This window comes from Balaenoptera acutorostrata, chromosome X (assembly GCF_949987535.1).
Source record: "Balaenoptera acutorostrata chromosome X, mBalAcu1.1, whole genome shotgun sequence".
In the NCBI taxonomy this organism is placed as follows: domain Eukaryota; kingdom Metazoa; phylum Chordata; class Mammalia; order Artiodactyla; family Balaenopteridae; genus Balaenoptera; species Balaenoptera acutorostrata.
The window spans coordinates 114,020,611-114,046,038 of NC_080085.1; the positions used below are offsets into that span (position 1 = coordinate 114,020,611).

Below are 25,428 nucleotides of genomic sequence, written 5' to 3' on the forward strand. Positions count from 1 at the left end.
GTATATGAATATAAACATGCAAATATACATTTGTAAGAAGATGTTCATTGGAGCATTGTTTCTTATAGCAAACCAAACCAAACTAAAGCAAGAGCAAGGGCAACAAATGGAAATAACAACAGAAAAAAGAGATAGTCTCTTCAATAGGTAAAGAAATCATGATATATCCATCCTTTGAATATTATGTAACAGATTAGAATAAATATATATTCTGATATGGGAAGCTCTCTAAGATATACAGAGTGAGAAAAGCCAGTAAGAGAACGGTATGATCCTGTCTGTGTGAAAACAAAGCATATACAGATATTCTTATATACGCAGCAAATATTTTTTGAAAAACACATAAGAAACTGTTAACAGAGATTACCTCTGGAGTTTAAGACTGTGGTGGGAAGGATATGAAAATATTCTACTTTTTATTTTATAATCTTCTGTACTGTTTATGTATTTTAACCATGTGCATTTATTACTACTATTATTCTTATTAGATAAATACTATTTTATATGTAACTGAAATACAATAATACATGCCAACAATAATTATAACATATATACTATACGTATAATTATAAAGATAGATGAAAAGCCAGATAAAATCGCAAGGTGCTCTAATAGCACAAGTGCTGGTGACCTAAGCCAGATCATAGAGCTGTGTGCATAGTGGTGGTGGTGGGTGAGTGGAGGATGAGGGTTACTGGGGGGAGGTGGCATCTGGACTGAATTTTGATTGACAATGAAGAATTAGGTGAAAGAGAGAGAGTAGGGGTTATTTTAGGTAGATGGAACAGTAACATATTAGGAGTTGTTGGTTCAAGCTGGAGTGTGGTGGGAGGTGTTAGGATGGAGAGTGCCAGCAGTTGAAGCTGGAGATGGAGTTTGAGACTAGATATTATGAAGGACTTTGCCTATCCAGCTAACTACATTACTAAAGTCTCAGAGACTAGTTTTCATGGAAATGATGAACTAAAAGGTTCACACTGTGGTGTAAATGAATCAAAACAGGTATTTGCATTTTAATAAGGGACAGAATGTTCCAAAGGTCTAATTTCAAGCATTAGCAATTAGGGAGGAGGAATCTCCCTCATGTCCCTCAATTCACACAATTATGAGAAGATGACACACCTGGTTATCTGGGTATCAGATTGTTCTACTGAGTGAGGAGTCGGCCACCCTACTGGAGGTGGGGGAAGATTCTATTTTTCAGAAGCCCCCTTGTCTGGGACTGGTAAAAAGAGGTTAGGGGAGAGAGGGTGGCTTCCACGGCAACGAGTCAGTTGTATTTAGAAGCCTGCAGACATTTGTTGCTGAGAGGAAGTGGAAAGCAAACAGGTGTCCGAACCAGCTAGGTCAGCTGGTTTCCCGCCATTGACACCACATGGCACAGGGGAAAGTGCATAGGTTTTGGAGTCAGACAGACCAAGATTTTCATACCGGCTTTGCCACTTGCTAGCCCTGTGACTGTGGGCAAGTTACATAATCTTTCTGAGGTGCAAGTCCCATGCAGTATTGTGTAAAATAATACATACAAAGCACTGAGCACTGATGTGTAGGGAGTACTTGATAATTGTTAAGCTTTTATAGTAATGATTATTCTCTCTTCTTCATGAGCCCACTAAGGATTACCATGATCTTTGTCATATTAAGTATAATTATCATTATCAGTTCTTACCCATGAATCTTCCCAGCAGCTTTGTCTTGTTCTCCCAAAAGTCCACCAAGTATTACTATTATTGTTGTTTTTGCTGTGATCATTCCTTCTTCCCTATGAACTTACCATGGGCTATGATTCTTCCTGCCGTCATTATTATTACGGCTGTCACTGATGCTATTTGCTCTTCTCCACGAGTCTCCCCAGGATTACACTCCTTCCCCCGTCTCCAGCTCACGACTTTTCCAGGCCCCACCACTGGAGGGAGCAGCAGAGCTGACACACTGACTCTGTGCTCCTTTCCAGAGCTACCTAGCCTGCTTTTAGCAGGTGTAGAGGAGGGGCCAAGAAGGCAAAAGTGAAAGGATTTTCTCTGCCTCCCACCCTGCCCCTCCCTCCCTGCTTGCCAGGGTCTCAGGGTCTCCTACAGTTTTATTCTGTATCCTCTGCTCCTTTCCTCCTTGATGGAGTGATTGAAATAAGTAAGCTCTACCGGTGGGTGGAAATAAGTCAGTTTTTTTTCCCAGAAAGCAAAAGAGGACCTAGGAGTAAAGAGAAGGTGAAAGAACTCCTCAGATGTAGATGGAATCTATCAGCACAGCCCCAGAAGTTCACAGATCCAGGAGGTATGAGCACAGGCTAATGAGAGCAACTTCTTTTTACTGAGCTCTTCTTACACTGTGACAGACACATTACACCTTTACTACGCTCATATGAATTGGGTACTCTTATTATTCTCCTCCTGCAGATGAGGGAACTGAGGCCAGGAGAAATTAAGAGACTTAAGGTCACAGAGCTAGTAAGGGACATCACTGATATGTGATCCCAGGCTCGTCTGACTCCTGGGCCAGGCCTTCATCTCTACCCTAGACTGCAGTTTAAAGAAAAAAAAAAACTTGAAGTTGAGCAAACCTGGGGCAGAGACAGCTCAAGGTTATTTCTATTCATATTTCAGTGATTACCTTACGTTGTGATTTTTATAATTTTCTCTTGTATTTTCCTTTTAAATTGTTGTGACTTTGTAGCCTTCATATTTTGTTTGCAATTAGTATCTTTCAAACCTTACTAGTTGTTTTCTCTATAGTTTCCAAGAGAAAAGTCCGTAGGAAAAAATAATTAAAGCTACTATTTATTGACCATTTACCTACTGCATGCTAGGCACTTGACATACATCATAGCTAGTCGTCATAACCACCCTCAGAATTGGACACTATTATTATTCACTTCCATTTGACATAAGGAAAGACTGAAGCTCATAGAGCTTTAGCGGATGTGCAAGGGCATGTGTCTGTTAAGTGGTGAAATGGGGGATTCAAACCCTGGGCTCACTCGCTCCAAAGCTCGTGTTCTTCAGTACACCATAAAACGATAAAATGTGTTCCATGCCACCTCACAAGGGTTTGTGGCTTGTTTTTGGCCAGACGAGGAGAAATAAAAGTATCGTTGTGTGTTAACCTTGGGAGGAAGATTGGGGGCAGTCTAACAGCAAGCACAGAATAATGCCTAGGGCCCATGGAAGAAAGAAGGTGAGTGGCCAGCTGTCGGCAGACTAAGTATCCCCAGGAGTTTATATTAACAAATTCCTCAGCCTGGAGTTGTCTCCTTCAAAAGGGTGACCCTTGACCCACTGATACGGCACTAAACAGCATCTGGAACCATGATGTGCTACAAGGAAGGATTTTTCTCTCTTTTAGACTACCAGGCTGATAGAAGGTTTAGAATGAAACGTTGGAAGAAGTGTGTGGGGTTTGAAGGTGATGAGGAGTAGGGACAAGCTCAATTCTGAAGGAAGGGAAGGGAAATGAAGTCTCTTCTCTGTCTTTTGGAGGTTCTTCAGGAGGACATGAGTCACTGGAAAATCGTCTGACAGGGCCCTTGCTAAAAAGCACTCAGGAATCACAAATTTTCCCTACCAGGTCTCCCTTTTTAAGATTCTCTAATGTATGCCTAGTGGGTAAAGAGAAGGGATTTGCTAAATATTGACTCTTCTAATGTTGTAAAATGGTCAGTAGTGTAATAATGGTGATCCTCTTAGCAAACCTCAAAGTGGCCTTTTTCTACGTTGTCCCAAAGGATTGTCAGGTCTGGCGCCAGCAGGAATTGCTGCCGAGGGAGGATTCTTGCCTAGAACTTTTTTGAGACCTGCCACCACCATCCAGTCTGCTCTTTGTTCCCCTTTGAGCCTGGCCTCATTTTGCTGTTCTCCCTCTGGTATGCCCCTAGCTGGAGTGCCAGCTAAGCCGTTGCCCTTCACACACCCCACCGCAGACCGATATGCCTTCTCCCTTTACTTGGCTGCCAGGGAGAGGATTTATATCAGGATTGCTCAACTAAGAAATGCCCAGCGACGTAAAATTCCAATGCTTGCTCTCTGCTGCGTTTTTGTTCTTTCACACTGTTGATCCTTAACCTTTGTTGGAGGATCTTCATGGAAGAGTTTACCTTTGAATGATTTGTCTTTGAGTCTTATGTTGAATATTCTGTGTGTCAAATTCTTTTAGTTGCTTGGGCTAGCCCGCCTCCACTGTCATTGACCCACTATCAATAAAGACAGGGTTTACTTAAGAATAAGGCATATTCTGTTTTATGTGTGCACTCACTCTGATCAAAAGAGAGATGTTTACTATAAGTGGAGTTCTCTATGGAGGTCCAAGCCAAACCACAACCTGGCTCTTTCTGTAGTACTTTCTAAATTGCTATACAAGTGGTAGTATTGTATAAAATAACCCACTGGGGAGAAGTGAGTTTTTATTGCTACAAAACTATTTCTAACCTAACTTTTCTCCCACACATGCCACCCTTCTGGCCCCTCAATTATGGTAGTAGGCGGCAGTACAAAAGCAAAAGTAACCCTAAAATCACCCCCATTGAAATATAGTCTCTTAAGGCTTACAACACTTCTGATACACTTGGTTAACAATATTTTACTTACAAAATGTTTTTATGCATGGGCCTATAATAGGCAGATGGGAACCTACACTGCAACAGTTGCATGAGTCAGGGGATAAATTCTGAGTCCTCCTGAAAACTATTAGCCAAAAGATTAAAGATAATTAGTTTTAGAAGAAGGTTCTCAACCTTGGCTGTGCACTGGAATAACCTGAGGAGTTTTAGGAACACCCATTCCTGGGTCCCAACCCCAGAGATTTTGATGTATTTAATGTGGAGAGCAGTCTGATGATAGGGATTTAAAAAAAAATTCTCTTCAGATGATCCTAGTGTGTAGCCAAGATCTAGAATGATTATTCTAGATCCTTGCTATACAAAGTATAGTCTGTGTGCACACAACATGGACCTGGAGTTTGCCCCAGATCTACTGAGTCAGAATCTGCATCTTAACAGGATCTGTTGGTAATTCATATGCACGTTAAAGTTTGAGAAGCACTACTCCAGAAGGAGTGTGAGCTCTTGTAAAGCATCGCCTGGAAGGAACACTTTTGCATCATCAACCGATCTGTCCATTGGCATTCTGGGTTTTCTAAAATATGGCATATAAACCTTATAACCTCAACTGCAGATGATGTGTCTACAACAGTCTAATAAAGATGAATTCTCCCACTTCAGAAAAAAATGAGGAGAAGTGTAGACAGTTTTGGATCTAGCATTGTTTCTTCCTTGTCTGTCTTACAAGCTTGGATACCTTTGCTGGTAGTCTTCCAAGACTTGTGGGTAAGGAGTGAGATGCCAAAAGACTGAATAAAACAATGATATTTTTTTTCCCCACAAAGCAAGGAGATACTACACATGCTAGCCTGGTGAGTTTGACTTCGATCCCCTGCAAGCTTCTAGAATGGATTATTAAGAAGATGATTTCTGAGCTCTTGGAAAGGGACTCACTAATCACTAGGAATGAGCATGGGTTCATCAAGAGCAAGGCATGCCAGACTAAACTCATTTCCTTTTGGATGGGCTTACAAGAGGAGGCTGCAAAAATCATTTACCTGGGTTTCGGCAAGGATCTTGACAAGCCCTTCTGTGATGTACTTTCAGGCAGGATGAAGAAATGGAGTAAGCTGATAGTATGGATGGTTGAATGCTTAACTTGTTAAATGACCATATACAAAATGTATACATTTAATCAATTATTGTAAACCCAGGAAGACAAGTGCTTTCCAACACTTGGATAAAGGTTAGACATTGACTAAATTTGGGATTAAGATGAAGCTTGTAAGGATATCTGTGTACATTGTACAACAGAAAATAAAAATCTTCATTGTTGTCACCATCAGGCCTTATACTGACACAATACTTTTCTATATTATAGAGCACTTTCAAGTATATTATTTCATTTGATCTTCAGCACAAACCTGCAAAATTAGAAGAGTGATTATCTCCATTCTACAGATATGAAAACTGAGGTTGAACGATTCAGTAATTTTCCAAGGGGACGAATAGTTGTGAAGCTGAACATAAAAAATAAACTCTTACTGTAATGTAGTTGTGACAAATATGAAGCTGTATATTTCAGCTCTAAAATTAACTACATAAATTCAGAGTGAAGGCAAGGCTTAGAAGTACTTCTATAAAAGGCATAGGGGTTTCTGTTAGCTTAAACTTAGTATGAGCCCATAGTGTTTTGTGATTGCTAAATATGCTATTGAGATCTGAAGGATATATTAATGGAAATATGCAGTCCACCACATTGGAAGTGATAGTTTCTTTCTATCTAAGGTTGGCCAGAGCATCTCTAAGACGTTGTTTTATTCAAGTTTCTGTATTTGAAGAAAATGGGGATGTTTCACTTGTAAAAGCAAAGACTTAAGGAAGGATTTTACGTCACATGTTTTCTGTGGGTCAATGTGTATGAAAATTGGAAGAAGGCAGCCCTCAGAAAATTAAAAGAATTTCCTCAGCATTACAGCTACCTGATAATTGAAGGGACAACCATTCGTTATAGGTGCTAAGTCTCCTCTGGACCCCCAAACCCCCTGTACCCCTCCTCTAGAAGGGTTCAAGTAGAGGTTTGGTCAGCCTCTTGTTTGGTATGTTGTAGAAAGTGTGTGCATTGTATCATTTTGAATGGCCCTTCAAATTCTATGATTTTTGAAGTCTAGGATTCATTCTTTCACTGTGTCCAGATGTATATGATCAAGTCCAACTTTGGGGCATCAACTGATGAATTCCCAAAATTGACTGCTGGGGTTAAGATGGAACAACTGCTTGAGTAATGATCCTGCAAAACAAGGGAGCTTTGGCTAGTTTTGAAGTTTCTTATGATGTGCCACCCCTTATGGGATTTGTCTCAAGCTCAAAATTAATTCTAGCCCCGGTACATTCTGCCAGCCTATGATGTCGTATAGGTCATCCTTGGGTCTTTAGCATGTGGTACCAAAGACGGCCTGCTGAAACAAGAAGGGATTTCCTCACAAAAGTCATCCTTTATAGGTTAATAACTCGTGTGAATGGCTTGAATTTCTCTGCACATCCTTACCACACCCAGTTTAAAACATGACTCTAGCCAGGATCCTGTAGAGTTAACTTAACATATGACGGTCTGGCCTAGGGCCTATTGTTGGGGATGGGGAGTGGGCTGAGGGAACATCTTTCTTCTCCAGGCCTCTTTTGACCTGTCACCACCAACCATGTGGTTTCCTTTTCAGGTATTTCCCCAACGTGGTGACCATTTCATCACATTGCCTGCCTCCTAAGGGAGGGAAGTTGAAAATGTTGGTCTATAGCAGAACAGAGTAGCATGGAGCTCTGGGAGTGAAGGGAAGAGTTCAAGACTAAGTCTGGGGACCTGAACAAGTCTTCATTCTTAATAAGCCTAGAGGCCAGATTCCACTGGTAAGGAAAGGAAATGGAAAAGAAGGGGGAAGTTGAAGTAGATTTCAACAGGAGGGCCACAGGTTTAGCACCGGGCAGTGGACAGCGGGTTAGTCCTAGGCACCTCCTTCTCTTGAGAGTGCAAGTTCAGGATCTCAGAATAGCCTGAGACAGCATAGCTTAGTGGTTATAAACACAGACTCTGGAGCCAGACTGCCTGGGTCCAAATCCTGTCTCTGACACTTGCTGGCTGTGTCACCTAGGCAGTTTGCTTAATTTCTGTGGCTCTGTTTCTTTCTTTGTAAGAAATGTGAATAATGATAGTACCTACCTCATATATGTACTGTAAAGATTAAGATGCTTAATAAATGTAAAGCTTTTTAACACAGCCTATCAAATACTAAGTGAATATGAGTGTCTGTTCAACAAAATAAAGAAAAAAGTAGGGTGCGAAGGTAGACAATTTAGTAAATATTTATTGTATACCTACTATGTACCAGATACTGTGCTAACCAAAGTTTAGTATGGGAAAATCTGGCTTTGGAGTCAGGCAAAATTGGATTCTAATTACAGCTCTGACCTTGGCTATGAGCTGGATGGCCTTGGGCATGTTCCCTAACTTCTCTGAGCCTCTGTTTCCTCATGTGTAAAGTGAGGATGATAATAGCACGGGGCCACTCAGGATTGTTGTTAGGAGTAAATGAGTTAGTACCTACATGTGTGGTATATATGAGTGGGCTCACTAAGTGGTTATACATGACTTCTGTAAGCTGGGGCCTATATGATGAAACCTAACGGGGATAAATGTCAAATCTTAAATCTGAGTTTAAAACTCAATTGCAAAATAACACATCACTTGTACAAGTGAAGGACAAGAAAGGATTGAATTGGCAAGATCTTGTGTGAGAAAGAGCTGTGGGTTTTGGTTGACCACAGTTTCCTATGAGCCAACAGTGTGATCTGGCTACCCAAGGACTAATGTAATTTTAGATGGCATTAAAAGAAATGGTGAGTTGAAATCCCAGAAAATGATCATTTCACTGTCCTCTGTCCTCTGTGCTGGTCAGATCACTTTAGACATGTAGGACTTCATTTTGCTTACATTTCTGGATAGACAATGACAAACTCACTGACAAACTGCCCAGAAGTGGTGACCTGGATTGGGAGGCAATGGAAAACCCTTTCTTGAGGATGAGATTAAAATAACCCAGGGAAGGAAGCACTAAGGCAATATTTGAAACAGTTTTTTCTTCTAATGAGAATGTTTATAGAACACACCCCACATGCAATCTGTCAGCAAATCCTGTTGGCTCTTTCCTCAGATTATATCAATAATCCAACCATTTCTCATCACCTGTCTGCTACTGTGCTGACCTAACCTACCATCTCTTGCCTCATTATTGTAGTAGCCTCCTTGTAGATATCTCTGCTTCCGCCCTGGCCCCTCAGTCTATTCTCTACACAGAAGACAGGATGGTCCTATTTAAATGTAAGTCTAATCATGTCACTCCAGCGGCTTCCTAGTTCATCCAGAGTGTAAGTCAAAGTCCTTACAAAGATCTGCAAAGGTTTTGCTTGCCCTGGCTCCCATTACCTCTTTGACCTTATCTCCTACTTTCCCCCTTGCTTACACTGCTCCAGCCACTGTAGGCTAGTCACAGTTTCTCGAACCAGCCAGGCATTCTCTTGTCTCAGGGCTCTTGTACTTCCTGTTCTCTCTGACCAGAACCCACTTTGCCTAGATGTCTGCATGGCTTACTCCTTCATATCCTTTCATCGTAAGTCAAATGTTACATTCTCAGTGAGGTATTCTTAGTCACCCTTTTTACATTGCAACAATCTCCCCACAAAACACACACCTCTGTATCTCCTTTCTCTGCTTTATTTTTCATCACATCGTTCATCATTGTTGAATAGTCTATATAATTATTCTATATAATTAACGGGTATATAAACTATATAAAAAAGCTGTTCTGGTTGAATCTGGCAGGAGTCAGGTAGGCATGGACTCTGCCCTCTCCAAAACCTGGATAATTGAGAGTTAACTACATAGAGATACATTTGCAAACGAGTGTTGGCCAAACCCTGGAAGCAACACTGAGTGAGATATTCTGGACTCAAGGAAGACAACTCATATCTTCCAAATGTTGTAAGACTATTATGTGTAAGAAGTAGATTTCATCTAGGTTGCAACTTGGGTCAGAACTAGAGCCAGTGAGTATGAAGGGAATATACACAGGCAGATATGAGATCAATCAAGTAATCTGAAATTCTCAGGTTGTCTCATGGAGTGGTGAGCTCCCCATCGCTGGAGGTGTACAGAAAGAGGTTGTGTACTACCTGTCAGCTTTGCTATAAAGGAGATTCTGTACTGGGTTGGGGACTGGACCACACCACCTTGACAATCTTTGTAGCTCTAAGATGCTGAGGACAAAGATGTGGCCCATAGATAGAGGGTAATTTACATTTGTTTTTTAGAACTGAGGAGAGGATTTTTGGCCTTTGTTTCTGGAGTCCCAGAGACAAATTCTCCTCTCAAAGGTCCATTCCACCCTAATTGAAGTTCCATTTCCCAGAAATTACTTGATGCTGCGCTGATTAGAGGCCAGCCAGGGGTAAAGGGACTGATTCCCATGGCAACCAGGTTAAAAAAACATACCATGTGGAGCATTGTCAGCAGCAAGCTACGTTTGCATTATAAATAGATATTTAATTCATTGAAATAGCTCTGACAGTGAGTAGGAAAGTTACATCCCAAAGCCACTCTTTAAGTATTTCACAGTTAATTGACAACTAATTTTTTCTCTTCTAAATCATGTAGAACTTGGTTAAGTGTAAGAATGGTATATGTGAATGCTTTTAGGAAACCAGCTAACAGTCCAGTGTCACAATATTTCTCACTATTTGTCTCTCATTGAAAGATTTATCAGAATTTTCTCTTATTGCACGGGTATCTCTGTTTGACTCTTTTTGATACTGGAGACCCCAGGTTCAATGTCTGGATTTCACAAGTCTTTTGCTATCATTTTTGCTTCGTCTTCATCCTGCTTTTCTAACGCAGAGGTTTCTGTAAATTTCAGTCCTTGGCCCTCTGTTCTTTTCTTCCCATCTTTCTTTCCCTGAATAGCTAAAGCAGTCAAGTGATCACTTGCTAACTTGCACAGCCCTACCACTAGGCTTGACAATACACGTTGGAATATCCAGTGATTGGAAAACAAAATCAGACCTGATCAAAGGACTTCTATCCTAAAACCAACGACCAAAAACAGGCCTCCCTCCAGTGTTCAAAATGTACAGCTTGATTGAGGGTTGGGGATGGAGAGTTTGAAGGCAGCTAGTGGTGTTTGGCAGAAAGCAACAATTAGGTTTTCCTAAATTCAAATGTAAAAGCATTTTTGAAATGAATTTTTAGAAACACTATAAGAAATTAGTATATGCGACTAATAGAATCTCATCAAATGGAAATCAGAGTGAGACTTTGTACTTCTACATTCCAAAGAGCTTAATACAAATTAGTCTATAGTACTCAAGAGTGTTTCATTCTGTAAGGATTAAGGGAAATGTGATGCATTTTTCTTTCATTAAGTTGCTGGGTAAATAAGCTTCCTGATATAAGAATATGGGAGTTGTTTTCTAAATTTTATCGTAACCAAGGATAAATAACTCACTGTGCGCAGCACCCTTGTACATTGCTCTATTGAACAGTGATAGCTTAGAATTAAACAGTGTTGGGAGGTAAGGAACTTTAGGGTCAGATGTGAAGGGGTTGTGACCTCCTCTAGGACCCATAGGTCAATTCTTCTGAGGTCTTGAACAGGTTTAAGGAATTAGGTAAGCCCCCTTCCCCAATACAACCCTCCTAATGTGTACTGGATTCTCACCCATGCGGCAAGGTGCACGCTGATCCAAGGAAAGAGATCAGGGGCTCAGAATGCGAGCCAGCCTCCGTTTGGAATCCTGGGAAGGAACACTGGGACAGGACACTGGGAGGTCCCCTGCTCTAAACCAATCACCTCACCTGCTTAACTCACTCTTTGAGATCCCACCACCAGAGAAAACAGGGCTTTCTTTAGGGAGGGGCAAAATATTCAGCTTTTATCAACCTTTCACACTTAAGAGTGAATTAATGTACACCCGTGGTTGTTAGGTAAGGGCCACAAAGCACACTTTGCCAATTTCAAAGTTCTGTAGTGGACTAATCCTAACGTTGGAAAGCAGGGGTACTACAGACCTAGAAGTAACACGGTAGAAAGTATGTAACTTCAGCGTTTGCCCTCCTCAGGCTCAACTTGGAGAGAATATTGCCATTCATTCATTCTTCCATTCATTCAAAAATGAAATGGAAGAATGATGGGACATTCTGTTCAGTTACCATGTCCCAAACCAAAATGGACATTTGGGAGCCTTCCCTCCTCCCCGACCCCATCCTTGAGCTCCTTTCTCTGTACTAGCAGCTCTGTGCTCTCTTATTCTGCCGTGGAGATCAGCTCCAATCCACCATTTTTGCTAAGTGTTAAGCGGACAACAAACCAATGGGAAACCACGGCCATAGTCTTTGCAGTTAAATAGTGAATCCTCTCTTTATTCAGAAGAATACATTTTTAATAGAATTTCATGCACCAGTAAATCAGTACAGTGAGGAGTTACGAGGGCGGGGAATCTCTCTTCAGGAAACATCTCACCCTGGTAGGGCTCTCAACTCCTAAAATCCCCTTGACCTATCTCAGGTGATTAGTGGCCAAGGAACAGTAGATGGGGTGGACTCCCAGGGAAACCAGTCAGATTTGCAGGTCTCTGAGGATAAAAAAGAGGAGAGGAAAGCTCTTGCCAAGGAGGAGATTATTATATTGGGACCGGCAGTTCCACTGAGGTTCCCTGAGAGATTGATGAGGGAGAGTTGGTATTGGTGCCCAGGTCTCCTTCTTGGTTACACTCTTCCAAGGCTATGGTCTGGTCTCTTCCATCTGTCTCTGAGCCTCTGTGTCGAGAAAAAGACACGACTAAGGGAGGATCCAGAGCCATCAACCTGAAAACAGGTTGCACTGTGGGACTCAGATGCTAGAGGGGCATATGGACCATTGTTTTAACAGAAGCCCCTGCGTTCACAGAAGGAGGCTGACGTAAGGCAATTACCTGGTTGGGAGTCGAGGCCACTTCTTCCACTCTATGGCTAGCACCACCCCCAAAGCTACAACCACCACCACGATCAGGGTACTTCGGACAATGTTCCCCACAGTGCACTCCTGAGCGGCAGGCCCTGTGGTGATAAAAGAGCAGAAACCGAGGCCACAGAGATCAGTGCATGTATGTTCCCCTGGGTCTCTTGTGGCCCCCTCATCTGGCCTCCTCCGGGGTTCACTCGGGAACCATGTGTTGAGACTGCAGATGGGGTGGTCAGAGGCAGTGCTTATGCTGAGGCAGAAGCAGCCCTCCTTTTGGGGGGTGGAAGAGGCCTTGAAAGTATCCTTCTCACTATCTTTGAGTGAATCTGAGGTTCCACCTCCTTACCATCCCTAGGAGAAAGAAAAATGACCACACTTGAGGTCTCTGACTCCAAACCCCGCCCCCTCCATGTTTGGCCTGTCTCCATGGAGACTATCTCTGGGATCCCAGGTATGTCATGCCAGAACCACGGAGGGATTATCATCTTACCTGCTGCCCCCACCAGCTCCAGGGGATCACTAGGCTCTGACCAGATATCAGGGTAGGCCTGCAGACGGTAGCTGCAGCTATAGTTTCCAATGCCCTTTCCTTCTACGTTGTTGATGACAAAGTCTCCATCCTCTGAAAACTGCTGAGGTGCTTCTTCTCCATCATGTTCCAGGACAAACTCCACACCTGGCAGGGGTCCTCTGCACTGAAGGGTGATATCCTTTCCTAGCTTGAACACAGTGCTGGGCCAGGCTGACAGGGAGGGTTTAGGGGGCTTATCTGCAACCAACCAGGACACAGAGTTAGAAATGGCCTTGAACCCAGCCCTTTACCCCCTTAGGGCTAACTACTAAGAAACTACAAAATCTAGACTCTTACTGAAATCTCCAAGACCTTACCAGTCACCCAGATCTCCAGGGAGTCACTGTGATTAGAAGCTGCAAAGGGAGCAGAATCCAAATAATAAACACAGCTATACATCCCAGAATCTTCACTGCTCACTGCTGGCATCCAGAAGTCAGCCCTGTACCCTCTTGGCCTCTGTTGCCTTAAGGGCTCTTGAGTACCCTTCTTCAACAGGACAAATGTTGAGTCTGGCAGTTCCCCTTGACATTGAAGAGTCATGTTTTCTCCAGGGGCCACCATGGGACCAGGCTGGGCTAATAGGCTGGGTTTGGGGAGCAAACCTAGAAGAAATTAACTCTTGGTCATAGAGAGGTGGCCACTTTCCAGGGCATCACTGGAGTCTCAGTAAAGAGGAGAGACTACTGCTTGCCTTTCCTTGAGCTCTTGGAAAACCGTTTACCGTTTCCCATGAACCATCTGACAGCTTACTCACTCTCTTCTGTACTCCCCTGCCCTCTCCAGGGCGTCTTCCCCTTACCTGTGACTATGAGTTCCAGGGTGTTGCTAGGCTGGATCTTGATAGGGCTGGTCCAGTCAGGATGGTAGCAGCAGCTGTAACGACCTATGTTAGCACTGGATATATTGGCGATGGGGAATGCCCCATCATTACTGCTGGATCCCCAGAGCTGCACTGAAGTGGCTTCTATTTCTTTGTGCAGAATGTACCCTACGCCATGGACTGGCCCTTGGCACCAGAGAGTAACATTCTGCCCCATGGGAACCACAGAACTGGGCTCAGCAAACAACCATGGCTTGGGGAATGTGTCTAGGAAGAGACCAAAGATGGAAAGCCGTTAGTATGCAAACTTATCACTCGCTGAATTAACCCTTTATTTTTCTCCTTCCAGACACAACCGTTCCCCTCCATGGCCTAGCCTAGCCTTCCAAGAGGGATCACCCTCTCTAACCCCTATTCCAGTTGTCTCTGCCCCAGTCCCATGTCTTGTCTGTCCTTACCAGTCACCCAGATCATAAGAGGCTTGCTGAGATACGATCCCCTGTTTGACATAGTGGTCTCATAGTAGACACAGCTGTAGTTCCCAGAGTCGTCTGCTCCAACAGTGTGGAGGAGGAAGTCAGCCACGTTCCCTGAGGCACTCTGAAACTGTAAGGGAACCTGGGTTCCCTCCTGCAAGAGGGCAAACCTCATGCCCTGGAAAGCCCCTTGGCAGCGCAGGGTCACATTCTTCCCAGGAAGCACCACAGGACCCGGCTGTGCCAGGAGAGTGGGTTTGGGGTAGAATTCTGAAATTAAAGAGATCACAACATGAGAGAATCCTACCCCCGACATTCTGAACATTGTTTTTTTAGTGTTAGTAGAAGAAACAATATATGCTTATTGTAGAAAATTAGAAAATACAGAAAAAAACCTATGAAGAAAATACAGTTCTACCGCTCAAAGATAACCGTTCTTTATACATTTTTATGTATTTATTTCCCATTTATTTTTTTGTACATGGCCATGTCATTGTAGCTATAACTATTTGCATAATTGGGCCTACTATATGCACAGTTGTGTAGTTTAATATTTTTCACTTTATATTGTAAATATTTTCCTATGACGTTAAACAGCCTTTGAAAACTATCATTTGTAATGGCTGCATAATATGCAGTTGACACTTCAAGGTCTTCGCCCTTTCTCTGAGGGCCGTCCAGCCCACCAATCTCTGACAGCCCAGCTAAAGAAAAAGTGGACATTGGGCCTAAAGCTCAAGGCCAAGCCACAGAAAGATTTCAGAAATAGGGCAACACGTGAAACACCCCCATCTGCCTCATTTCTTTCCCCAGAAGTGAATTATTTTCCTCCCTCTTCTCCTCTTTCTCATCTTCCTGTATTAGTCATCATATAAGCAGCTGCCTTACATGGACTGTTTACCATGTGCCAGGCACTGTCCTAAGCACATTCTTGGTGACTTTTAGAAGGAGCACTTCTTCCTCTCCCACTGACAGCCCTCCCGCCCACTGTCCCAGAGTCAGTACCACCTCCACCTGCATTTCCCCACTCCTGACCTGTCACCACGAGCTCCACAGGGTCACTGGGCTCAGACCAGATAGCAAAGTCATAATAGCGGCAGCTGTAATTCCCTCCATCACCAATGCCCACCGAAATGATCAGAAAGTGGGCTGCACTGGCTCCCGGACTCGCCCAAGACCTGTCACTGGACGCTATTTCACTTCCATCTTTGTAAAGAATAAAGCTCATTTGCTGGTGGGGGGTGGAGCAATTGAAAGTCACTCGGGCACCAGGAGTGACCACAGGACTGGCCCATGTCTTGAATAAGGGCTTGGGGTACATTTCTAGAAGGCAAAAAACCAAACACAATACAAAACCAAATTAAGAGAAAAGAAAGATAGCTAATATAGCAAATACTGGTTCCAGAAAGCTGCTTTGTTTCCTATAGTATTTCCTTCAGAAGAAGGTGCATTTAAAAGTCAAGGCAAAACCACTTTGCAGATGAACTTTTCACAGGGACCCCTCACCCCACCCCTCACCTCCTCCAGCCGAATCCTCGCTGTCAGCAGAACAAGCAATGGAAGCTATAGCTAAAAGAGTGAATTGTCAACGGGGCTCTGCTGATTCCCTGAGCCTCAGTTTGCCCATTTGGACAAGAAGGGGAAATGGTACCTGATCCACCTCCTTTGAATCTTTGTCCTATAGCTAAATGAGATAATTGATATGAAAATAATTAGAAAAATTAAATCACCCTCTACAAACCCCAGCTATTAATAACGATTATGGCTATTAATATCGTGCAGCCAGAGGCCCTGGCACTCCCAGCGCCACGCCTGCCTGACTCTAAGATTGGACACAGCCTCCTAGGACCAGCAGCAAAGTTTGCTGTGAGGAGAGGAGTGTCTGACCCAGAGCTTGGCTTCCCCACTCCTCCCTCACACACCCCTTTCAGCTCTACCTTTTATGACCAGCTCCAGGGGCTCACTGGGTTCAGACCACTTGAAGGGGTGCTTTTCAGTGTGAGTGCGGCAGCTATAATTGCCTTCATCTTTATCCTCCATTCTTTGGATTGTAAAGAAGGCTTCTCTCCCAAGGGCACCAAGTTGCTGGACAGGTTCCTGCACTCCCTCCTTATACAGAGCAAACCCCATGTCTGCCAGCCATCCTTTGCACCGGATTTGAAGTTCCTGGCCCCGAACTGGGGGGGAAGCAGAAATGACAGGTTTGGGGAGGACGTCTGGAAAACAAAACAGGGAGGACAAGGAGTCCGAAGTTTGGAGGTGCCCAGATGGGACACTCGGAGTCACTTGGTCAGCAAAACAGAAATCCATCCTGGACTGGCCTTTGCCTCTTCCTGTCAGTCTTCTCATAACTCTGTTCCCCACCCCGCCCCCCATTTCAGGGCCCCTCCTCTCCTACGGGCAGCAGAAGCCCCTTGGGCTCTGGGTCTCTGAGCATTCACCATCCCTAGGAACAGTGCTGGAGTCCCAGGGGCACTGGGGATCACTCCGTGAGGACCCTCTGCCTTTTCTTACCTGTCCCCACCAGCTCAAGTGCCTCACTGGGCTCTGACACAGCCATCTCTTCCCACGAATGGCAGTGGTAACTCCCGGTGTGGCTCTGGGTCAGGGCTCCAAGGGGGAAGGCAGCCCGGACCTGTTCTGAGGCTGGGCGAGTTGCAATCCACCCGGTCCCGTCCTTCAGCAATACAAATTCCTTAGTTGAGCCAGAAGGGCTTCTGCACCAGAGGGTTAAGTTCTTCCACGGGGCCAGAGGGAAGTTGGTCTCTGCCCACAGCTCAGGCTTTGGGGTTGGCATGATTATTTCTAGAAACAGCAGAGTTAGTGAAGCCATCCTCCCTCCCCCTCCCCCTCCCCTTTTCCTTGCCCTTGAATACCCTCCCCAGATCACATTGCCCACCTCCCCTTTCAACCTCAATCCAAACTCTTTCCTTCTCTCCGCAGGTGCTGGGGAAAGGGGAAGCTTGATGTCTCAGCTGAGGCTCAGAAAAATGCAGAAGCTTGGGGGAAATTTTGCAGGCAGAAAAGCAGAGTTGGAGGCTGAGTTTTGCCAGCAGCTTTAGCAAGTGCCCCTTCCTGGCTGCCCTTCCCTGGCCACTGACACTGACACGCTGTAGTTATTTCGGATCTCCAGGGAGGAATGTCCTAGTCTGGAGCAGGAAAAACTCACCAGTCTCTTCTGTCAATACCCCATTGCACAGTCCTGCAAAAGAAATTGCTGCCAGGGCTTTGTCCCCTCCCCCACGGGACTTCACCCCGGCCTTCGGCCCAGGCCCCTTCCCCACCCCCTCGTACTCACCACAGCAGAGAAGAGCTGTGAGTATGAAGAGCATGGTGACCCCTTGAGCTGTTCCCAGCAACCAGGCTTCTCTAGCAAGACCAGAAAAGAGATGAGAGGAGTTGCTGGGATTAAGGGGAGGGCGGAGAGAAGGGGGCGGCAATTTATGTCATTGGCTTACTCACCACCCAATAGGGATTGGATATGGCCAGGATAATGGGATATAATCTTTTCTGACATGGATGACTTTTCTTTTTGAGGGCCTCACCACCTACAAACCTCTTGCTCTTTCATGACCCACGTGCCCCCCGCCCCCTCCCCCATCCCCAGACCATATCAAATGTCAGGTCCCCAAGGCCCCTGATTAGGCTGTTGCTGGAATTGAGATGTCAGATGTGAAAATGCCTTTGTAACTCCAGCTCTCAGAACCCCTGGAGCTCAGTGTGATAGGCAGCTCTGGGTGGTGGGGGTGGGGGTGGAGGGAGAAATCTTGGGTGTTTCTCAGTCATCAAGTTTAAGTTTGGAAGCAGTTTTTATTATGGCAGTATTGGTCCTCCGACCGACCTGCCTCACCTGCCTTTGTTATGGAAGGGTTGCCTAGGCAGCAACAGTGAATTACCAGAGGATTGTCAGTGCTGAGCTAAGCTTGTCAGAGAGTGGGATCTCTCTACCCCCACCCAGATTATGACTAGAAATGTGCAGCATTTTTAGGTTATGGGTCCTGTAGAATTAGATTATACTAAGCCAAAATTCATTTGACAATTTTTACTTGGAGAACACTGACCCTCCTTCCTGGTCAGGAAAACATGCTTTTCAAGCTGCATTCTCTGAAATCTGGTTTCTGAATTCATTCTTTGATGCAGTGGTCCTGGGCTGAGGTGGGGCACTTGAAGCTACATTTTTTCTAACCCCTGGCTTGAAGGTTACCCCAGTGTATGTGGAACTCAGGATAGGTTCTGTGGAGAACTAGGACTTGACCCCCATTGGAACTTTTTGAAAGCTCAAAGGGTAGTGGTTATGCAGAAAGTTTAGGTGGCTCCCTTCTCATTACCCAAGCACTCTGTCCCTCAGATCCCAGCGGGAAACACGGACACACGCAGTCGTAGTCATCACCCATTGTATATTGAATACTCCCAGGCGCACGAAGCCCTGTGATCATGGTGGGGAAGGGGTACAGCCAGGATCACAAGGTGGGAGAAAGTAAGCAAGGCATTTGGGAAGAGAGGCCCCACCAAGCTAGGAGCTGTCATTTCTCTTCTCATTTTCAGGCAGAATAGCCTGAGCACAAGGCCATAAGGATCAGGGAGAGAAGGAGATGACCCAGGGGACACAAAAGGATAAAAGTAAATGGCAGGAGAACCTGTTTGGCTTGACACTTTATGGGTCAGAGGAAGCAGTCTGATTCCCTGGCCCAATCCATTCCCTCATCAGATGCCCACCCAGGCTAAGGCTACGTTCTCAGGACGCTCCGCACAGTGGTTGGGGGCCAGAGTGGCAGAGAGACTGGCTTCCATAGCAGCTAGGATGGACTACAAGGCTTGCTAGCCCTTGAGAGCTAAGGGTAAGGGTGAAAAGTTGGGATGGGAGTTGGATAACATCCTGGGAGACAGGACAGCATGGCTTCTTACAAAAAAAGTTCAGATGAAGTTAATGTGGAAGACATCAATCATCTCTGAGAGGCAGGGTGGCTTGGGAGGGAGATTTGGGCACCCTTCTGGGGGAATCAGTGAATGAGGTTCTGATTACTTCTCCAGCCTCTGAGAAATATGCATTTCTCCACCCTCTGGCTTGGGTGCTGACCCCTCTGTGAGGTGAAAGAGAAACTGCTGGAATGAGAAAGTCTTATATCTTAAGCCCAGAAGGTAGAGGATACAAAGGGTGCCCCCCTGTGGCTTGCCTCAACTGGCGTATGACCCATTCCTGAGTTCTGGGGAGCCTGAACTCAGCTAGATTGAGGAACAGGGGGTTGGGACAAGACAGTTACCTGATTCTGAGTCTCCGACACTTCCACCTTATCCACAGCAGTACCAACAGCAAGGCAACAAGCTGCATGATTAGGGACAACCTGATAGCCTCATTCAGAACGTAATTCCAGGTGAGAAAGCCTGTGGCCAGAGAAGACCAAAAGCAGGGACCTTGATGGGGACAGGGACAGTTGAATACATTCATGGGGGAAGGGGGATCTGGTTACTGCAGGTGAAGGGAAGTTGAGACAAAAGTGGCCTTATTTTCATGAAGAATAGGACCCTTGAAAGTATCCTGCTCATTGCCTTTGAGTGACTGTGAGACCACTCCAGAGGAAGGATGCCCAAACCCAAGGGCCCTGACTTACAAGCCCCCAACTACCCTTTCCACATCCTTCTGGGTGTTGCTCTGGGATCCCAGGGGTATCATGGGCAAAGCTGTGGAGGGGGCATCCCTATGAAGAGTGTTCCTCTCACCTGCTGGCCCCATCAGTTTCAGAGGCTCACTGCGATGTGACCAGATGTTAGGATGTGCCTCTATGCGATAGCTGCAACTGTAGGTCCCCGTGCCTTTCCCTGCAACATTACTGATGATGAAGTCTCCATCCACTGAGAATTTTGGGGATGTTGCTCTTTCTTCCCATTCCAGACAAAATTCAAGTACTGGTTGAGGTACTCGGCACTGAAGGGTGATGACCTTTCCTAGCTTGAACACGGTGCTGGGCCAGGCTGACAGGGAAGGTTTGGGGGGCTTATCTGCAACCAATCCAGAGACCAGAGTTAGAACAAGTGACTTTGAACTCAGTGCCTCCTCCCTCAACAAATGTTTCTCAGGTTCTTATTTGGTCTTCTCTTTTTTTTCACTTCCACTAGATCACTGGCTTCAAAATTTGATTGTGCATCAGAACTCCTTGGCCCATTCCTTGATTCTCTAAAGACTCCTAGGTTCCTACCTTCAATCAGAAAGACCCATACCTGTAAGTTTCTCATGGTCTTAAGGAAAATAACTTTTCTAGGGGTCACAGTGGGGCTTGTCCCTGCTGAGAGACAGGGCTTGAGTATCAACCCTGGGAGAGAAGGTACCTAAAGTTTTTGGAGAAAATTCTACACCACCCTCCTAGTGTGTTTTTCTTTGGCTCATAAATCCAAGAGGGTACAGGGCCACTAGCTCCTTCTTATAACATGGTAATGATGATAAAAACAAACAATAGTTGTTAGCACTTGCCTACAACCACAAGCTCCACGGTGTTGTGTGATGACATCCTGATGGAGGTATTCCAGGAGAGGAGATAGTGGCAGCTATAGATGCCAGCATCACTATAGGTCACATTGTTGAGGAAGAATAACTCATCATCACTGATGCTGGTGGTATCCAAGAGCTGAAGTGTTTTGTCTTCTCCTTTCTTATAGAATGCAAGCTCCACTCCATCCACTGGCCCTCGACACCACAGGCTCACATTCTGACCCATTTGGACCGCAGGACTGGGCTGAGCAAGTAGCCAGGTCTTGGGGAAAGTGTCTAGGACAAGACCCAAAATATAAAAGGCTAACTGTCTGACTTACCCCTCCCACTACTTAGGGTTCTTTTTCTCTTCCTCCAGTACACCCTTGGCAAATCCCATCCTAAGCCCACTTATACAAATTCTGCTCCTTCCCCCACTATTAGCCCTGGCTGCATGATTAGGTTCTCCGGCAGGCCCTGAGCAAGTTGTACACCCTTAGCCCCTACAATAGGTCCCATTGAATCCCCCTCTCTTACCGGTTACCCAGATTTTCAGGATATCATTAAGGAGTGAACCCCTGTATGACCCATCATAGTAAAAACAGAGGTAATGCCCAGCATCGTGGATTTTCAAAGCCCGGAAGAAGAAATATGCCTCATTTTTTAATGGCCTCTTGCGGTAAAAGGACTTCTCCAAGTCTTCAAGCCTTATTAAAGCAAAGGTCATTCCATAGATTGGCCCTTGGCACCTGAGATTCAGGCTTTCTCCCGGTGCCATGATGGGCCCAGGATAGGCTGTCAGAGTTGGTTTGGGATAGAGTCCTAGAAAGGGAAGAGACCCTGAGTTAGATGTAGGATGATTCTTCCTTATTATATTCTGGTTTAATTTTCCTAGTTTCCTTAGATAGAAAGTGATAGCTGAAGTTTCCCCTCTGCTCCCTCTTCCTTCCTTGAATCTCTGCCTCTTCTAGGAAGTAATCAAGGGTAAGTTCACTTATGCCCCTTCCCTCTCACCGGACTCTATCAGCTCCACTGAGCTCTAACTATGTGTAGGGTGTGTCTCAGTGGAATATCTACATTTGTAATTCCCTGTATCTTTAGGTCCCTGAGATGCCAGATGTAGTTCTTCAAACCACCCAAGAAACCAAACTTCTGAAAATGACTTTTATTCCATCTTCATAAAGCATGAATGCTACTGCAGTATTAAGGATGGCTTTTGAACACATTAAGTTCACAGAGGACACTTCCCACAGGGGATTGAAAGAAGCCAATAAGGAGGGATTGGCCAGTAAGTCTGCAACCCAAGGAAACCTCTGTTAATGGGGTCACATCCTCATTTCCATGTAGTGTTCCTCCAAAGAGATTAAACTACATAATAGAGGGCAAACCTCACTCCCAAACCACTCCTTCTTACCCATCCCAATCCCAGGTAGGCCCACCCACCCATTATTGGAAGGATCAGCTCTATCATATGCTCATTAAGCATTTAGGATGTGTCAGGCATCGTGTAGGTCTAGGAATATACAGGTAAAGAAGATAGACACAGTCCCTGCTAGCCAAAAGCTCATGGCCTAGTGGGGGACACCAGCAAACAGGTAACTGCAGAAGTGTGTGTTAGTGGCATCTACACTGGAAGGACATTCGTACAACAAACATCCATAACACGCAGTTCAAACAGACAGGCTTTTGTTCTTTGATCCTCAATAAAAAGCTATACTAATAAAATTAATATCTACCATTTATTGAGAACTTATATGCCAGGCACTGTACATATATTATATTTAGGCAAATCCTCACAACAACCCTGTGAGGTAGGTGTTATTATTATACCAATTTTGCAAATGAGAAAACTGAGTCACAGAGAGGCATCATACAGTAGATTGGAGAGATACTGTTATTCCATTTTAGAGTGGGGGAAACCGAAGCACAGAGGTGAAGTAACTTGCTCAATATCACACAGGGAGGCAGTGTCAGAGGTGGAACTAGAAACTAGGATTACTGCTTCTAAGTCCAGGTACTCTCTGTGGCATCACAGCTTTCCCCACGCCTATTTAACTTGATGAGGGAACTAAAGCAAGTGTGGCCAATTCTGTCTAGAAGCATCCGGGCCATGGGGTGGGGGAGTTGGGGGTCGGGTGTGTGTCTAGTGTTTGGGCATTGTGGGGAGGCTTCTACTGTGTTTAAAGCTTGGTACTGCCTTACTGGATCTGTATATACAAGACTAAATTAATTTATAAAGTCATTTCTAAAATATGAACTATCACTTTCTTTGTCATTTTTTTGGTTTATTTTTATCACCAGCACTAGCAACTCATTCTATTTTCCACACTTAAAAATAAAACTCAGAAACAGAATAAAAATACTTTAAATGAAAAAAATCAGTTTACAAGACTGCAGTGGCAGTGCCTGGCACATATTAAGTGCTCAATAAATATTAGCCTAATGAATGAATGCATGCATGATTTTCGACAAATAGAGAACAACGAAGCTGTTATGAGCTGAAGCTGCTGGACATTTGGCTGGACTCACTCACTAGCCAAGTGATTGGCTCCCAAACATTTGCCTCATAGCATGTGTGATTCTAATTTGCATCTCAGTAAAATGTCAAATGACTCTAGCTCACGGGCCTTGCAGAGAACTGGGCAAGGAAAGTAATGTCAGAAACCCTGGCTCATCCAACCATGATCCCGGGGACAACGATCATCAGACCCCAGCAGCCATAGCCACACCCACCTGCCACAGTCAGCTTCAGGGGGTTGCTGGGCTCTGACCACAGGGTAGGGAGCATCTGGATATGAGTGCGGCAGATGTAAACCCCTTCACTCTCAGGTGTTATGTTGGCAATGGAGAATATGGCCACTGTCCCCGTTGGGACTTGGTAATCCACGGGTTCTGCATATCCTTCTTTGAACAGCATGAATACCAGATCCTGCAGCCAGCCATGGCAGAGTATGTTAACATTACATCCAGGAAGAGGGGAGGTCTCAGCCTGGATCCAGAAGGTGGGCTTGGGCAGCTGGCCTGGAAGGAGAGAACGAACTGGTATTCAGGTAGAGCAAGGGTAGCGCTGCTCAGGAAGCAGCAGAGCGCTCTACTTAAATGAGTCTTCCCTGTATGACCCGTATTTGTCACCCCTTCTTTCTCCATCTAGGGTATCCCCTGTGTTGAGAGCTCGCCCTCGAGATCTGTTCCAGAGTCTGTGTCCTCACTCTGCATCTATAGAGACTAGGCACTTATTTACTAACTAACTGTGGAATGCATGCATTATACATGCATGCATTTGAGGCAAACGAATGAATTAAACCCTGCTCTGGGAAGGCAAGTTTGAGTCCCAGGAGCTGGAGTTTATTCTTGATTATCTATCTCTGTCTTCTTACCTGGTGCCTCCAACTCTAAAACTTTACTGGGCTCTGACCAGCCTGTCTCCTTCCAGTAGCAGCACCTGTAAAGACCTGTATTGGACTGAGTAAGGGCACCAATGGGGAATGAAACTTGGAAGGTCTTGTGGGAAGGGCGGATCCAGGTCATCTGTGTCTTATCTTTCAGCAACAGGAACTTGCTTGAAATCCGAGAGGGGCTTTTGCACCAAAGTGTGATGTTCTCCCAAGGGGCCTGGGGGTAGTTGGTCTCTATCCACAGCTCTGGTTGAGATTGTATCATTGCTGTCATTCCCAAAGATAACAAAGATGTCAGCAGTCCAACCCTCTCCCTCCCATAACATGCCCCTCCAATGTCCCTTAAAATTAGCCCCAACCCAGATTCCTCCTGTTGTCTTTCCCTTGGGGACAGGAGTGCATGCTTTTATGGGGGGTGGGATAGGGACCCCAAGATATTTGTTTAAGGAATTTAAGTGAGTTGGGGAATGAAATGCAAGTCTTGCTTCCTTTCCATCTGAGACAAAGTTCTTTACTATTTTGTGGGAAACCAAGTCATGAAGTAAGAGGTCCTGATTCCCAGCCAGCTCAATCTGGAAATTGCCTTTGGGATCTCAAGGCAGTTATGTCCAGGGCCATGGAAGCAGGTCAATGTCTTGTGGCCTTCAGGAAGGAAGGTACTTGAGGTAGCAGGACTCACTTACCTATTGGTATCATACCCAGACTCAACCCTGAAAAGAGAGATTATGGTAAAGGAGAGCCCCTCATTGTTCCCACCCACCCTCGAACCTCAATATTCTCCATTCCCTCCCCATAGGGGTAACTATGACAGGTTCACTTGCCCTGCCACCACTTCCTTGTACTCACGAATGCAAAAGAGTAAGAGAGTGAATGTCCGCAGCATGGTGGCCCCTTCCCCCGGCCTGTCCAGGGTCATGGAGCCTCTGGGGTCTTGAAGGGCTTTGCCCCTCACCAGGTGGTGAGATCTAAAAGCAGAAGTGTTTTTACTCAGGTGACTGATCCTGCTTCGGAAAGTTTACTTTGGATCAGTAAATTGCACCTGACATCCCTCCCTTCCTTCCACTCCCTCACTGGCATGCAGGGTTACTGGCTACTTCTTCTCTTTGTCCCTTTTCCTCACTTCC

The 25,428-nt window shown here is 45.0% G+C and overlaps 1 protein-coding gene across 1 annotated transcript; it reads right to left on the minus strand.

The window, feature by feature from the left end:
* Positions 1-12,040: 12,040 nt before the first annotated feature.
* Positions 12,041-25,220, minus strand: IGSF1 (immunoglobulin superfamily member 1). The gene is made up of 19 exons (XM_057538136.1): positions 25,151-25,220; positions 24,988-25,014; positions 24,287-24,571; positions 23,643-23,930; positions 21,447-21,731; positions 20,913-21,206; positions 20,165-20,443; positions 19,708-19,828; positions 17,745-17,815; positions 17,616-17,648; positions 16,961-17,251; positions 16,384-16,662; positions 15,482-15,769; positions 14,429-14,716; positions 13,950-14,237; positions 13,465-13,752; positions 13,067-13,345; positions 12,548-12,671; positions 12,041-12,392 (listed from the first exon to the last, which is right to left on the minus strand). Exons 1-19 carry the CDS (start codon positions 25,218-25,220, stop codon positions 12,257-12,259), a joined length of 4,014 nt encoding a protein of 1,337 aa, XP_057394119.1. The 3' UTR covers positions 12,041-12,256.
* Between the last annotated feature and the right edge of the window lie 208 nt (positions 25,221-25,428).

Excerpts from the sequence above, each read along its gene's own strand:
- IGSF1 (XM_057538136.1), bottom strand. The coding sequence starts at position 25,220 with ATGACCCTGGACAGGCCGGGGGAAGGGGCCACCATGCTGCGGACATTC. Across the intron at positions 19,829-20,164 it reads GAAACTGATGGGGCCAGCAG|GCTTTCTCACCTGGAATTAC; the intron begins GTGAGAGGAACA and ends CTCTGGCCACAG. Across the intron at positions 17,649-17,744 it reads CACAGCTCTTCTCTGCTGTG|GACTGTGCAATGGGGTATTG; the intron begins GTGAGTACGAGG and ends TTTCTTTTGCAG.